Source organism: Ranitomeya imitator, chromosome 2 (assembly GCF_032444005.1).
Source record: "Ranitomeya imitator isolate aRanImi1 chromosome 2, aRanImi1.pri, whole genome shotgun sequence".
NCBI lineage: Eukaryota > Metazoa > Chordata > Amphibia > Anura > Dendrobatidae > Ranitomeya > Ranitomeya imitator.
The window spans coordinates 90398420-90414920 of record NC_091283.1 but is presented as its reverse complement, the minus strand read 5'-3'; the positions used below and the strand labels follow the sequence as shown (position 1 = coordinate 90414920).

General features: G+C 41.3%; 1 protein-coding gene and 1 long non-coding RNA gene across 2 annotated transcripts in view; one reads left to right on the top strand and one right to left on the bottom strand.

Annotated features, from left to right (window-relative positions):
- Positions 1-638: 638 nt before the first annotated feature.
- Positions 639-4801, bottom strand: SLITRK2 (SLIT and NTRK like family member 2). The gene is made up of 2 exons (XM_069747039.1): positions 4418-4801; positions 639-4169 (listed from the first exon to the last, which is right to left on the bottom strand). Exon 2 carries the CDS (start codon positions 4124-4126, stop codon positions 1583-1585), a length of 2544 nt encoding a protein of 847 aa, XP_069603140.1. The 5' UTR covers positions 4127-4169; positions 4418-4801; the 3' UTR covers positions 639-1582.
- A 36-nt stretch (positions 4802-4837) lies between these two features.
- The window catches only part of LOC138661976 (uncharacterized), a 208009-nt gene continuing 196345 nt past the window's right edge, over positions 4838-16501 (top strand). Inside the window, exon 1 of the long non-coding RNA XR_011317991.1 lies at positions 4838-4892. This is a non-coding gene — a long non-coding RNA (uncharacterized lncRNA). The remainder of the gene's footprint in view (positions 4893-16501) is intronic.

The window sequence follows — 16501 nt, the reverse complement described above, 5'->3', positions numbered from 1 at the left end:
CTTTCAGGCTCCATCAATTGCTTTAGTAAAGATTTGAAAAGCTTGGCCTACTTTATATGCAGATCACCATCCCAGTTGCATAAGGATTTACAATAGGCAAAAAACAAAACTGTTTTTGTTTTAAATAATTGGGCGTTTGTTTAATTCCCCACAATTATGCCTGCATAGGAAATGTTTACTGACTATTTAGGATGCAGATATTGCACTTTGATCATTTTAATTGTGCAATCGTTTGCTTAAAATACACATGGACTGCAATTAATGCTATAGCTTCTGTAAATTGCCATCTTGAGCATTTATAGAGCGAGAAAAAAGTCTAGCAAATCCCTCCAAAATGCCACTATCTGTCAAACAAATGTTACAAAAGCCATACGTTGTAAAAGAAAAAAGTCAGCAAAGGAGAGAAACACAAATATTTCATATCATTTAACTCTCGTTTAATTAGGAAAATAGTCTTAAAACAATGAATTAGCATTATCAGTAGTGCTGAAAAAAGTAAGCAAGAACTATATACGATGTATATGTGTGTATATATGCATCTAGATACCTATATATTATATATCTATCTATATACATATATATATATATATATATATATATATATATATATATACACACATTATATATACATATATATACATATATATATATGTATATATGTGTGTATATATACATATACGTCTATATATATATATAGATACACACATATATATATCTATCTATATAGATATATATAGATAGATATATATATATATATAGATATATATAGATAGACAGATAGACATACATACACACATGTACATTCCTTTTTCAAATAAGCATTTCTAAATTTCTAGAACTCTATACTTGAAAATTTACATCTTTAAGGAAATCTCAAGGAGAGATGTACAATCGAAACAATCCCTTTTTAAATTATTTCAGCGTCCGACAGATTTGGACATTATTATTATTATTATTATTTTTCTTTTTTTGCAAAATACAAAAAAGATCGTTCTTAATCTTTACGGGATATACAATATATATTTTCTTCTGAAATACCGCACATTAAAATATATCCATGGTATAAAAGCTAAAAGCAACATTTAGGTTATTTAAAGTGCAAAGGCACTTTAACACAAAAAAAAAAGTGACGCCCAGTGGCCGCAGTAGGTAACTGATTTGTAACAGTAACATGTTATTTACATAAGAAAGAAAGAAAGAAAGAAAGAAAGAAAGAAAGAAAGAAAAAAGTTCATTTCACTGAGACCTCCGGAGATCTTCTAGTTACTCTTTAGAACATTAGATTGAAAGATTCACTCTCAGAAAAAAAAAAACACAACAAAAACAAACCCCAAAAAAGAAAAAAAAACATAGTGATAAAAAAAACATTCATTTAAAGAAAACTGTTTTTTAGAACTATAATGTAGAAATAATTTAAAGAAAAGGAAATTAGGATACATTGTCCCCAATGCCAATGGTTTTCCAATGTATCTGTACCTGTGTAGCTTAATAAAAGGCATACCGTGTATGCACAATTGCTTCTGACATTCCATATAAACAACAAGCGTGAAGCAATGTATTTTTTTTTTTCTAGAAATGTTGCCTACAGCTGACTTATTGCAGTTTGCTTTTCCAAAACCTCAAGGTAATCTGGCTCTGATTGCATTTTTCCTTGAAGGAGAAGATGCTCCTGTTTAGATTGTTCTGCAAAGTATTTTCTGGGGGTGCCATATAAAACAGTTTTATTTATCCTGTCCTGGTTCTGGCGCCTCGATTCATACGCAGGCACGAGCTGCCTTTTAGGCAAGGTGCAAAAGTTATAATGAACTACCCCTCCGCTGGGCAATTCCTTCACCCTTTCTGTAATATTCTGGTACAAAAGTTCTGGCTCTGCTGTAGCACAGGACTTTTCCAGCAGGTCAGTTGTGCTTATTGTGTACGCAGATGGGTCCTCTTTTTTGTGGTCCAGTTTGCTGTAGCTAAACTCTTGAAGGTTTCTATAATAGGCAACAGGGTCTCCTTCTTTTTGCATGTAGATTGGGTTTTGGCACATTTGCCCAACAGGTGGCGGGATGTAATTGTACACATGGGCCTCAGTTTTATCGCTGGAGTTGGTGTTGTAAGACCCATACTGCAGTTGGAAAGAAGTGATATCTAGATTGTTGGCACTGCTGTTTGGAACACTCTGTACCCCCTTTCGCCTTTTCAACACAAAGACAAACAGGCCTGCCCCGAAACATACTGAAAGAATGAAAACCACTAGTAATCCCAAAATGAGGACTGACAGAGGAACCTCGGTGTGAATTTCTGGATAAGGACTCGGCGATAAACCCAATGGATGTTGCGTGTAGGTTTTATGGTTGAAAGATAACACAGTTGCGTCAGCCAAATGGGGGTTCTCTGGACAGATTGCTTCTTTAGACACAATCCTTAGATGCTCTCCGACATGTTTAAGTGGTGACTCACATGTTACTTCCTGAACGACCACAGTGGAGCTTGATTGCTCAATCCAGTTTTTCAGACCTAATATATCACACGTGCAATCCCAAGGGTTTTCCTGGAGATCTATCTGTATGAAGGCAGTGAGCTGATCAAGAACTCCCTTTACAGGCAGATATGAGAAATGGTTGTTCCTTAGATTTAGCCTTGTAAGGGCAGTACCACCGAACACATTATCAGGCAGTGATCTCAGTAAATTGTTGTTCAGGAATAAGAGCTGTAGGTTGCTCAGAGCATCGAAGGTACGTGGAAAAATGTCCTTTATAACATTGTATTCTAAATAAAGATATTGCAAACTGTACAAGCCTTCAAACATGGCTGGATGTAGTATCTCAAGATAGTTGCCATTAAGATAAAGTCTCCGTAAGCTTGTCAGGTTTGAAAAGGCACCTTCTTGTATGACTGCTATTCGATTATTTCCTAAATGTAACAAATCCAAAGAGTAAAATTCTAGAAGATCAGTCTTATAAACAATTTGAAGATAGTTACCTGTCAGATACATCTTTCTTGGATTGCTGGGCTTGGGTTGAAGATCAGAAATGTTGCTAATTTTTCTCTCTTGACAATTGACAGTCAAGCCACTGTCAGAGGTCTGAGATGTGCAGACACAACTTTCTGGGCAGCTTAGAGGAACTGGAGATTTGGTCTGATACACCATGATAGGCCCAAAAATCTGCCGATCTTTAGAAACTGTGACTCTAGGCGTGGGTCGGTTCCGGGTTTTGGGTGGCCGGCTAGCCTTTGGGGCTCTGGTTGGGCTCAATGCAGGGTTAAAGGTTGGAGGCATCCGTTGTATGCGAGTATCTGGAAATGCTGGATGTACAGATCTCTGACTTGTATCACTTGCACTTTTCCTGGGACACAGATCTTGCCTAGTGAGCTGTGTAACATCTTTTCCATGGAGTCTAAAAGGAGTCTCACACACAATCTCGCCAACAAACACAGTGATGGTATCTAACCATGCTTTGAGGGGAATTAAATCACAGGTACAATTCCAAGGGTTCTCCTCCAGTTGAATCTCCATAATGCCTCCAATGTGCTCAAGGACACCGGCAAAAGGCAACATCTTCAGCCTGTTGCCCCTCAGATCCAAATGAGTTAAAAGTACAAAGCGAAAGACGTTGTTCGGGAGAGAGAGCAGGAGATTGTCATTAAGAATCAAGACTTTTAATTTATTCAGTTTGCTGAAAGCACCAGCTTCAATAACACTGATGAAATTGTAATCTGCTTGCAGATATTCCAGACTCTCCAGGCCCTGGAAAGTTTCCTCTCTCAGCACTTCTAATTTGTTATTATTCATATGTAATCTTTTCAGTGTCTTAAGCCCGTTGAAAGCACCAGTTCGGATCTCTTGAAGCTCATTGTTCCCCAAATGTAGAGTGACTGCATTCGAGTAATTGACAAACTCATTGGGATACAGCCTGCTCAGTAAGTTGCCATTAAGGAAAAGCTGATATATTCTGGACTGGGGAGGCAGCAGCAAACTGACGCTGGTGAACCCTTTATTTTCACAATTAATATTTAGCACATTCTCCTTTTCTTCGCACAGACAGCGGATCTTGCATATATCTTTGGCAGTTTTACGACTCTCTGTCTTTAAGATTGCAGTCACTGACATAATACTCAGCAACAAAATGCTGTTCAGCATCTTTATAATCCACAGATCCAAGATCTGGTGCCTATTGTAAAACCTTGAAGGAAAAACGAGAAAACAGAAAAAAAAAAAAACAAACAAAAAAAAAAAAGAAGAATTGTGTCACACAATGAAAAGCAGCGAACAAATGTCAAAGTGCAGAAAGACTATCAAAAAATGGGTTTCTAGAGCCGCCTAATGAATTGGAAGCCCCCACTTTCTCTCTTCCCGGACCGATCGCACGGCTTCCCAGTGATTCCCAGCATATTCTTTGAAAACGTGCAGAAATATTAACTGTGTACTCACACATCAGGAAAGCGTGAGGCTTTTCTTCCTTGCAAGTCCTATGCAGGTTTGCATATCAAAGCATGGGGTCCCCAGCTCGGCTCATTTGTCCCTATCCATGATCTCTGGGGAAATGTGGGTAGAAGTTATCTGAGTGGGAGACTGCCGTGACTGGGAGTAGTTGCCGCCGTGGACGCCTTCCCTTCTCTGCTTCCTATGATTGGGCTTCTGCGCTGCAGGCTCCCTCGGACCGAGAGAGGGTGACGTCACGCTCCGAAAATTTGTTGCTGGGGGAGCACTGCAAACACATTGTGCCTATCTATTGTGTTCTCAAATGTGATCCGTCCCTTTCATTATAGGAAAAGGCAGTGTGAAACTCATTGTGATCCCTGGATGCTGCCTGTCTGTCTGAGGACAGCATCCGCTCAGCCCCCTCCCTTCTTCTTAAATACTACTGATCATCAGTTTAGGCTGCGCTATATTGGAGGACGACGCTGTGAGTTTCTTTATCTGTTTATCTATAGATGTCTATAAGAGATGACTGTATAGGCTCGTCATCTGCCTGCCTGGTGCATACATCTGTGCAGCATATGCATTCCAAATCCTTGTAATTAGGAGTGATACGCCTGTCTGTATTAATTACCCTGCATGTTTGACCTGCTGAAACTAATCTTCATAGCAGATGATTACATTTTACTGCTCGCGCACCATTGTTGACTGCTATATGTTTTGGATATTGACTTGTTTTATGTTTAAAAAAAATTGATGCTTTTCTTGTATTTGTTTATTTGATTATGCATTTATTTTTCATGAGTTTATGTATTTATTTACTAGTTTTTATTTTATTATTTTCTATATTGACAGGATGTTCTGCAGCACTGTAAATGTATTGTCATCACTCAAACCATGCCGGCTCCCCATTAAGACTCACAATCTCCATTCCCAATTGATGTAAATATATTGTCATCACTCGCACCATGCCCTCTCCCCATCAAGACTCACAATCTCCATTCCCAATTGATGTAAATACAGGTCCTTCTCAAAAAATTAGCATATAGTGTTAAATTTCATTATTTACCATAATGTAATGATTACAATTAAACTTTCATATATTATAGATTCATTATCCACCAACTGAAATTTGTCAGGTCTTTTATTGTTTTAATACTGATGATTTTGGCATACAACTCCTGATAACCCAAAAAACCTGTCTCAATAAATTAGCATATTTCACCCATCCAATCAAATAAAAGTGTTTTTTAATAACAAACAAAAAAACCAACAAATAATAATGTTCAGTTATGCACTCAATACTTGGTCGGGAATCCTTTGGCAGAAATGACTGCTTCAATGCGGCGTGGCATGGAGGCAATCAGCCTGTGACACTGCTGAGATGTTATGGAGGCCCAGGATGCTTCAATAGCGGCCTTAAGCTCATCCAGAGTGTTGGGTCTTGCGTCTCTCAACTTTCTCTTCACAATATCCCACAGATTCTCTATGGGGTTCAGGTCAGGAGAGTTGGCAGGCCAATTGAGCACAGTAATACCATGGTCAGTAAACCATTTACCAGTGGTTTTGGCACTGTGAGCAGGTGCCAGGTCGTGCTGAAAAATGAAATCTTCATCTCCATAAAGCATTTCAGCCGATGGAAGCATGAAGTGCTCCAAAATCTCCTGATAGCTAGCTGCATTGACCCTGCCCTTGATGAAACACAGTGGACCAACACCAGCAGCTGACATGGCACCCCACACCATCACTGACTGTGGGTACTTGACACTGGACTTCAGGCATTTTGGCATTTCCTTCTCCCCAGTCTTCCTCCAGACTCTGGCACCTTGATTTCCGAATGACATGCAAAATTTGCTTTCATCAGAAAAAAGTACTTGGGACCACTTAGCAACAGTCCAGTGCTGCTTCTCTGTAGCTCAAAAGTGGCTTTACCTGGGGAATGCGGCACCTGTAGCCCATTTCCTGCACACGCCTGTGCACAGTGGCTCTGGATGTTTCCACACCAGACTCAGTCCACTGCTTCCTCAGGTTCCCCAAGGTCTGGAATCGGTCCTTCTCCACAATCTTCCTCAGGGTCCGGTCTCCTCTTCTCGTTGTACAGCGTTTTCTGCCACATTGTTTCCTTCCAACAGACTTACCATTGAGGTGCCTTGATACAGCACTCTGGGAACAGCCTATTTGTTGAGAAATTTCTTTCTGGGTCTTACCCTCTTACTTGAGGGTGTCAATGATGGCCTTCTTGACATCTGTCAGGTCGCTAGTCTTACCCATGATGGGGGTTTTGAGTAATGAACCAGGCAGGGTGTTTATAAAAGCCTCAGGTATCTTTTGCATGTGTTTAGAGTTAATTAGTTGATTCAGGAGATTAGGGTAATAGGTCGTTTAGAGAACCTTTTCTTGATATGCTAATTTATTGAGACAGGTTTTTTGGGTTATCAGGAGTTGTATGCCAAAATCATCAGTATTAAAACAATAAAAGACCTGACAAATTTCAGTTGGTGGATAATGAATCTATAATATATGAAAGTTTAATTGTAATCATTACATTATGGTAAATAATGAAATTTAACACTATATGCTAATTTTTTGAGAAGGACCTGTATATTGTCATCACTCACACCATTCCTCCTCCCCATTAAGACTCACAATCTCCATTCCCAATTGATGTAAATATATTGTCATCACTCGCACCATGCCCTCTCCCCATCAAGACTCACAATCTCCATTTCCAATTAATGTAAAGATATTGTCATCACTCACACCATTCCTCCTCCTCATTGTGACTCACAATCTCCATTCCCAATTGTATAAAGATATTGCCATCACTCACATCAATCCCTTTCCCCATTGTGACTCACAATCTCCATTCCCAATTGATGTAAAGTTATTGCCATCACTCACACCATCCCCTCTCCCCATTGAGACTCACAATCTCCATTTCCAATTGATGTAAAGATATTATCATCACTCACACCATTCCCTCTCCCCATTGAGACTCACAATCTCCATTCCCAATTGATGTAAAGTTATTGCCATCACTCACACCATTCCCTATCCCCATTGTGACTCACAATCTCCATTCCCAATTGATGTAAAGTTATTGCCATCACTCACACAATTCCCTCTCCCCATTGTGACTCACAATCTCCATTCCCAATTGATGTAAAGTTATTGCCATCACTCACACAATTCCTTCTCCCCATTGTGACTCACAATCTCCATTCCCAATTAATTTAAAGATATTGTCATTGCTCACACAATTCCCTCTCCCCATTGTGACTCACAATCTCCATTCCCAATTAATGTAAAGATATTGTCATCGCTCACACCATTCCCTCTCCCCATTGTGACTCACAATCTCCATTCCCAATTAATGTAAAGATATTGTCATCGCTCACACCATTCCCTCTCCCCATTGTGACTCACAATCTCCATTCCCAATTAATGTAAAGATATTGTCATCGCTCACACCATTCCCTCTCCCCATTGTGACTCACAACCTCCATTCCCAATTGATGTAAAGATATTGTCATCACTCACACCATTCCCTCTCCCCATTGTGACTCACAATCTTCATTCCCAATTGATGTAAAGATATTGTCATCACTCACACCATTCCCTCTCCCCATTGTGACTCACAATCTTCATTCCCAATTGATGTAAAGATATTGTCATCACTCACACCATTCCCTCTCCCCATTGAGACTCACAATCTCCATTCCCAATTGATGTAAAGATATTGTCATCACTCACACCTTTCCCTCTCCCCATTGAGACTCACAATCTCCATTTCCAATTGATGTAAAGATATTGTCATCACTCACACCATTCCCTCTCCCCATTGAGACTCACAATCTCCATTCCCAATTGATGTAAAGATATTGTCATCACTCACACCATTCCCTCTCCCCATTGAGACTCACAATCTCCATTCCCAATTGATGTAAAGATATTGTCATCACTCACACCTTTCCCTCTCCCCATTGAGACTCACAATCTCCATTTCCAATTGATGTAAAGATATTGTCATCACTCACACCATTCCCTCTCCCCATTGAGACTCACAATCTCCATTCCCAATTGATGTAAAGATATTGTCATCACTCACACCATTCCCTCTCCCCATTGTGACTCACAACCTCCATTCCCAATTGATGTAAAGATATTGTCATCGCTCACACCATTCCCTCTCCCCATTGTGACTCACAATCTCCATTCCCAATTGATGTAAAGATATTGTCATCGCTCACACCATTCCCTCTCCCCATTGTGACTCACAATCTCCATTCCCAATTGTATAAAGATATTGCCATCACTCACACCATTCCCTCTCCCCATTGAGACTCACAATCTCCATTCCAAATTTCCCCATCAGCATGATTTTTTGTTAGTGTACATGGTGTCTATTTATCTACAGTGACAAACGAGTTAAGGTATCTCCGCTCTCGCCGACCCGTGTGCTTTTATCTGGGTGCCCTAGTGACCTTCGGCAACTAGTAATGAGAATGGGCAGAGAGGGAGAGAACAATTGATGGACAGCTTTTCATCCTCAAACACGATTTTATCCTCTAATGGGACCACAGGGAGGAATCGTGAGTTCGGTCCCATAGCCTAGATGTAATTATTTGTAGACCGCACAATATCATCATCTGTGTGTTGGACTGTAGAGTATTTGGATCATTATTACAGCAATTACTCTCTGTGGTGTCAGTGGTGCTTCTATTAACCCATTTGTGGCTAGAAGCTCATTAACTCCAGTTACTAAAGACTCGTAAAACCTTCCCTTGTTGGAAGCCTACCGTGCTTTAACACCCAATAACCCTTTGAAACCTCAGTAACCCTTTATCCCCCATCCATTAGTCGCAGAAGGCTAGTCTACCAGCAAGAGATTCAATGATCATACGAGTATGTGGAAGCTGCTAAATCTACCTACATAACATATTTAGACTACAAGCCTGGCGACACAGTGAGGGAAATAGATTGACTTTATAATATAGGAAGAAACCTATATTGATAAACAGTGGCCTATATAATGGAACAAAGGGAAAAGAAACTCCAAGCGTGGATAAGTGGATATCGCAAAGGTTGTCTTAGCGGATATGAAAGAAAGCATTATTTATAAAGCGAGGCGAAGAATGCAGGTTTTCTTGATGTTGGCGCCAATGCACAAACCCTTGCTGCATTAATGTAGCTTTGCCTGGCTTAACTCTCACAAAGTGGCGATCAGTGAACTGATTGTTTCCTGGCCGGATGGACTGTGGGTGGTGGAGAGAAATACAGGATGACATTTGCAGGGGTGTTTGGCATCCGAGATAAAGAATGTAAAAATTGACTCTCTCTATATCCCTGGGTGACGATCATTTATCAGCCGAAAAAGGACAAACACAACTGTATCCTGCTCAATGCAATCACCAGGATTGCAAATTCCACTTTCGTTTATTTATAGTTCTACCTTTCGGATCAGACATTTAAATGAAGATCTCATTGCAAAGCGTTTTTTTTTTTTAGATGTTGCAGATTTGTACAACTCGCCTTTTTTTCCCCAGCTTATAACTGAAGCACATTCTGTACCAGGCTTTCAGTGAAGGCAGATCGGACAGGAGGGGGGAGCGAGTTGCACATGTTATCCCTACCAGAATTAGACCGGATTCGGCCGCCCACCTGCTATTTCTAATTGGGTGTGCAAGCCGCTAGGATGCGTTTATTTGCCGGCAATATACCTATGCATGACAGAGGTTTATTTTTAATGGGGCTTGCTGCAGGACTGAGGCAGATTTGTGTGCTCCAGCCCACAGCCCACTCATTGATAATGTGAGTCTCCGTCAGAGAATGTTGCTATTGAATCACAGGAAGCTGCACTAAGCTTCAGCTGCAAACCTTAATGTCTGTGTTTCCTTTACCGAAGGCCCCTCACATAAGACTGCTATATAGATTTTTTGTACATTGATGCCAATCACTTGTCCAGCCTCTTAAGTATAAAAACCTATACCTCCATTCTAATTAACCCATTAATGACCAGATGTATATTTGTTTTTTTTGCAATTTTTTGCTCCCCTTCTTTCTAGAGCCATAACTTTCTTTTATATTTTTCGGTCTAAATAGCCATGTGAGGACTTGCTTTTTGCAAGACAAGTTGTACTTTTGATCTACACCATTGGTTAACATATTGTGTACTGAAAAAAAGAGAAAAGTGCAGTGAAATTGCAAAAACAGTGAAATCTCACAGTTTTTTTCCCCATGTTCATTAAATTCTAAAATTGACCGGCCATTATGATTCTCCAGGTCATTACGAGTTCATAGACACCAAACATGTCTATGTTATTTTTTATCTAAGTGGTGACAAGTTTGTTATATAAACAAAATTGCTCCATTTTACAATACCCGTAGCGTCTCCACTTTTCGTGATATGGGGTTAAGTGAGGGTTTATTTTTTGCGCACCGAGCTAATGTTTTTAATTATAATATTTTGGTGCAGATACGATCTTTTGATCGCCCATTACTGCATTTTAATGTAATGTTGTGGCGACCAATAATAATAATAACAATAATTCTGGCATTTTGACTTTTTTTCTCGTTATGCCGTTTAACGATCAAGTTAATTCTTTTTTTATATTGATAGCTCAGATGATTCTGAATGCAGCGTTATCAAATAGGTGTATATTTTATTTTTTTTCTCATTTTATTTTGAATGGGGTGATTTAAACTTTTATATTTCTTTTATTTTTTAGAATATTTTTACAAACTTCTTTTGCATGCTTCAATAGTCTTCATCAGAGAAGAGAAGCTGCAGTACTTTGATCAGCTCTGCTACATACAGGCGATGATCAGATAGGTTGTATGTAGCAGAAATGCTCACTTGCTATTGCAGCGCCCCAGGGTCCTGGTCGTTGCAGTAATGTCATTCTTCCACCAGGGGGAGTGATATTACGTCTGAAAGCAATAAAGGAGATCACTTTACAGGTATGACAAACCGCACAACACACTTCATACTCCAGTCCACCAGGGGAAGCCATGCTCCTATCTATTAGGGCACTCCTCACAATTAGGTAAAACTGGTGGGTTGGACAGGAAGTTAGGCAGAAGTGAGCTGGGCTTCACCCAGTGAGCTTCTATCTGAGCTCCTCTCAGGTAGTGGGTCCCTGTCAGAGGCCTAGACAGAAGGATACAGAGCTGCGCCTGCTTACCAATGCGGCAGCATCCAAAGAAAGAGACATTGAAGGGAATTGCATTGCTGAGAGTGAGAAATGAATTCATAGCAAAAGGAGAGGAAACCAGAAGGAGTTCTGCCCTGTAAAATGCTGCCTCCTTCTGAGGCGCAGAAGCTGGTAGCCGAAACACCGAGGGAGTCATTGTCTCCAAGCCTGGCTCCAGAGACCGGCAGGACAGCTAGTTCCATATTAGTTGCCCAACCCTACACCCAGGAGGCACAGTGGCAACTTGTGGGGGCTGGGGCGTGATAGAGTCCCTGTAAAAAGCCTCAGGCCATCAGTCATACGGGTTTGTCCTATCCTTACCATCAGGGGGACAGAGAGAGAAAGACATAACATCCACAACAGTTGTGAGGACCTGACCGAGACGCACAGCAGGGAGGTTCTACAACACCTAAGTGCTAGAGGAAGTCTACTGATTTCCACCTGGATAAGGGGACTCTGGATTTGCCTTCGGACCGGCCGGACTCTGCCTACCCTGTGATCTGGTTCTCTGGACTGTGGATGCTGAAGCCTTCAGCAAAAAGGTAAAGAGACTGCACCCTTGTGTCCTCGTTCTTCACTGTGCCTTGCACCATCCATCAACTACACTCTGGAAAGCCCTGGGGACATACTTCCCCTGTGGGAATGTATACCATCCGGCTGCCATAACATCACCCCAGCGGATCCCTAAGCAGCGTCGGTCACCCTGACCAAATACCACAGGTGGCGTCATGAACATTTCCCCTTTAAAGACCTTTCCCTCTTTATCAACGGACATCCCTAGGAACCGGATATTAAAATTATCCACTTTTTATTAGAGTATGGTTTTAAGAACTCAGACTCTGCCAAAGCTGTCAGTCACAACTGTCCCAGATATGTTCATCTATGCTTTCTGTACCAGGACTCCCACGCATTTCGGTTTCTTCAGGTCAATGTCAGTACAGTGTTCACAAAATGCCTGAATTTCATAATGGCTTCTAGTAAAGTTTTGCTTAAACCTGTCTTGAAGCGTCCGTTCAGGGGCATAACTAGAATTCACAAAGTCTCATAGCAAAATGAGATTGACCCCCATAATTTAGTGAATTAGTATCTACTGTTATTTAAGATGCATGGATAATAGAGTGAATTGAGTTTCTGCTAATTAAATTAATTTCATATATTTGGAATTTAATAGTAATAATAATAATAATAATTTTATATATATATATATATAGCACCAACACATTCCGCAGCGCTTTACAAATTATAAAGTGGACTTGTACAGACAATAGACATTACAGCATAACTAAAATCACAGTTCAAAATAGATACCAAGAGGAATGAGGGCCCTGCTCGCAAGCTTACAATCTATAGGAAAAAGGGAGACACGAGAGGTGGATGGTAACAATTGCTTTTGTTGTTCGGACCGGCCATAGTGTAAGAATCGGGTGTTCATGTAAAGCTGCATGAACCAGTTAACTGCCTAAGTATGTAGCAGTACAGACGCAGAGGGCTATTAACTACATGAAGTGAATGAGAACATGATGTGAGGAACCTGATTATATATATATTTTTTTTTTTAATGGGCCACACAGGGATAGTTAGGTTAGTGCATTGAGGCGGTAGGCCAGTCTGAACAAATGCGTTTTTAGGCCACGCTTAAAGCTGTGTGGGATTGGGGATTAATCGTATTAACCTAGGTAGTGCATTCCAAAGAATTGGCGAAGCACGTGAAAAGTCTTGGAGATGGGAGTGGGAGGTTCTGATTATTGAGGATGCTAACCTGAGGTCATTAGCAGAACATAGAGCATGGGTAGGGTGGTAGACTGAGACCAGGGAGGAGATGTAGGGTGGTGCTGAGCCATGGAGTGCTTTGCGGATGAGGGTAATAGTTTTGCACTGGATTCTGGAATGGATGGGTAACTGGTGTAAAGACTGGCACAAGGTAGAGGCATCGGTGTAAAGGTTGGTGGGGAATATAATCCTGGCAGCAGCATTCAGGACAGATTGGAGCGGGGAGAGTTTGGTAAGAGGGAGGCCGATTAAGAGAGAGTTACAATAGTCAAGACGAGAATGAATGTGTGAAACAGTAAGAGTTTTTGCAGTGTCGAAAAGAAGAAAAAGGCGAATTATAGAAATGTTTTTGAGATGCAGATAAGAAGAGCGAACCAATGATCGGATCTGGAGGGTGAAGGAAAGCTCAGAATCAAGGATGACCCCAAGGCAGCGGGCATGTTGCTTGGAAATAATGGTGGAACCACACATGGAGATGGTAATGTCAGGCAAAGGTAGGTTAGTAGAGGGAGAGAACAAGAGGAGTTTAGTTTTTGACAGGTTCAGTTTCAGATAGAGGGAGGACATGAAAATAGCATTCATTTTAAACATGGAGATGGAAGTGGATATAAAACCTGTGTTGCTGAAGATCCAAAATACAATAGTAGACCAGATGTGGCATGGATGCAGTTTTATTTGTCAGCGCATTTCGAGGTGATCCCTCCTCTTGTTTGTGCTGATGAGGTATGATCACCTCAAAAATAAGTTGACAAATAAAACTGCATCCATATTGCATCTTGTCTACTATTATATTTTGGATCCTCAGCAGTGCGGGTTTCTTATCTGCTGCCAACTCCAAGTTTGAATACTATCTGTTTTGGTGGGTCTGTAGCAGCCATCTTTGCTTAAAAGCAAGCAATAGAGTTGTGACTTTCACAACCTCACGAGATGAACAAATCCCATTTTACTCTTTTCTTAGTATTTCGGATAAGACCCTATTATGCGTTTTGTCATTCCACTTTTTTATATAGGCATGCAGCATTCATTCTACACATTGCAGAAGCTTGATTCCTCTAGAGAAGGCTCAATTGACCTTGGGTTTGACAGGTCAAACTTTCCTATAACTTACAGCTATTCTATCACATGGTATTGCATAGCCAATCATGAGGAGCTTTTAAAGCCTTAAAAGCAGATGCATGAAATGCAGCAGCTATTTAGTGTTGAATCTGAATTGTCAATTGTGAGATGATGTCACAGTTCACAACTTAGCAATAGAAGTAGGAAGAGAAAGTCATAAAATAATGAAGAGATATTACAGATGATGTGTAGCAGTACAACAGTGAAGAGCAGTTACCCATAGCCATATATATTGAGATAAATTTTGAAATTACTAAAACTGTGTTGATTTGAAAAGCTTAAAATTGAGTTGGCTACAGTCCTGTGAGACCTCAGAGTGTAAGACACGTCTTTTCAGCGTATTTGAAGTACTTGCAATTTTGCACAAAGCAATTTGACACATATCAGATTTAAACAAAAAATAAATAAAGCTGGTGAATTTGGATTTTAAAGAAATTGCTCATCTCTAATGTATAATAGTGCTTTATATTGTATCAGAGGACCCTCATCTTATTGCTGCATTGTAGGAAGCAATCAATATATTAATTGTAATGTAACTGACCCTGTTCTATACCTGTCTTTCCACTATCAGATGGTCCACTCTGACCCTGAGTGCAGTAACTGTGTCACGATCCATGTTTGGATCTGTGGAAGATCTGGTTTCCCTCCGATTTAAACCTTTTTTCCTTTCTGGTCATTGGGGGTTAGTGCAGTTTTCTCCCCCCGGAGGCCGCTGGTGTTATTGCATTGCATTGCTGCTGGGTCAGCTGATGTTTGTGACCACTCCCACCATCCTTTATAAGGTCACCTGGTGCTTCAGCGGACTGTTGGTTATACAGGTCTTTTGGATACCAACCTTGCTGGAATAGGACCTTGCTGAGTGCTGTTGTTCTACAGCTGAATACTTTTTCCTGGTGCCTTACTCTGCTGTGCTGTGCATTGCAGCAGGGAAAGCTAAGTGTGTTGTTATTGTTTCTTTGTCCCTTTGTAGTTTGTGCATTCACCTTTCGGTATCTTGTTCCCCTCACTCTCATATTGTTTATTCCTGTTTATTTGCTTTGTGGTGCTGTTTATACTGTTCACCTCCTGGGGTGGGGGTTGGGGTTTTAGTTCAGGGTTTAACAGGAGACAGGGACGGTCAGTGACTTGGGCCTCCCTACCTTCAAGGGTACCCCCAAGTTAAGGAAAGACAGGGCTTCCCCTAGCCTGAGGGGCAGTTCAGGGGCCCAGATTCCTCATCTCCTGTTTTCCTATTTCTGCCTCGTGACATTATAACCAACCCATTTTTTTCTCTGGTGAGCTATGGCTCAAATGAGGCCTTTGCCCAACTGTTTCAGACCCTAACTGACGAGTTTAAGGTGCTGCGTGGTGAGGTGGTGCTGCAGCAGTTGGTGGGGTTTTGGGCTTCGGCCCAGGTACATGCTCAACCAGAGCCCAAGATATCTCTTCCTGACAAGTTCTCTGGAGGGAGAGATACATTTTTGGTTTTTCAGGAAGCCTGTAAACTATACTTCAGGCTTCGCCCTCGTTCATCAGGGAGTGAGGAACAGCGTGTGGGGATTATAACCTCCCTTCTTAAGGGTGATCCTCCATCCTGGGCATTCTCCCTGCCGGCTGGTTCTCCATCTTTACGGTCGGTGGATGAGTTTTTTGCGGCCTTGACGCTTGTGTATGGGGACCCTGATGGCGTCTCCCGGGCAGAATCCCGACTGCGTAAAATCAAGCAGGGGGCTCGGCCGGCTGATGATTACTGCTCGCAGTTTAGGAGATGGGCCACTGACACACAGTGGAATGACCCTGCCCTTAGGAGCCATTTTAGACAGGGTCTGTCTCCAAGGTTGCAGGATGCTATTGTGCAGTATGCCGCCCCAGGTCATTGGAGGCCGCCATGTCCCTTGCCATCCGGGTAGATAGATGCTTGAGGGAGAGACATACACCTAATGTGTCTCCGGTAGTCCTTGCTAGGGAGGGGGACACACCTGAGCAGGTGGATGAACCCATGCAGGTGGGAGGAATTGTTTCTCAAATGGGGTTGCCT

What these genes read in the sequence shown, in the direction of transcription:
- SLITRK2 (XM_069747039.1), bottom strand. Translation starts at nt 4,126, where the DNA reads ATGCTGAACAGCATTTTGTTGCTGAGTATTATGTCAGTGACTGCAATC.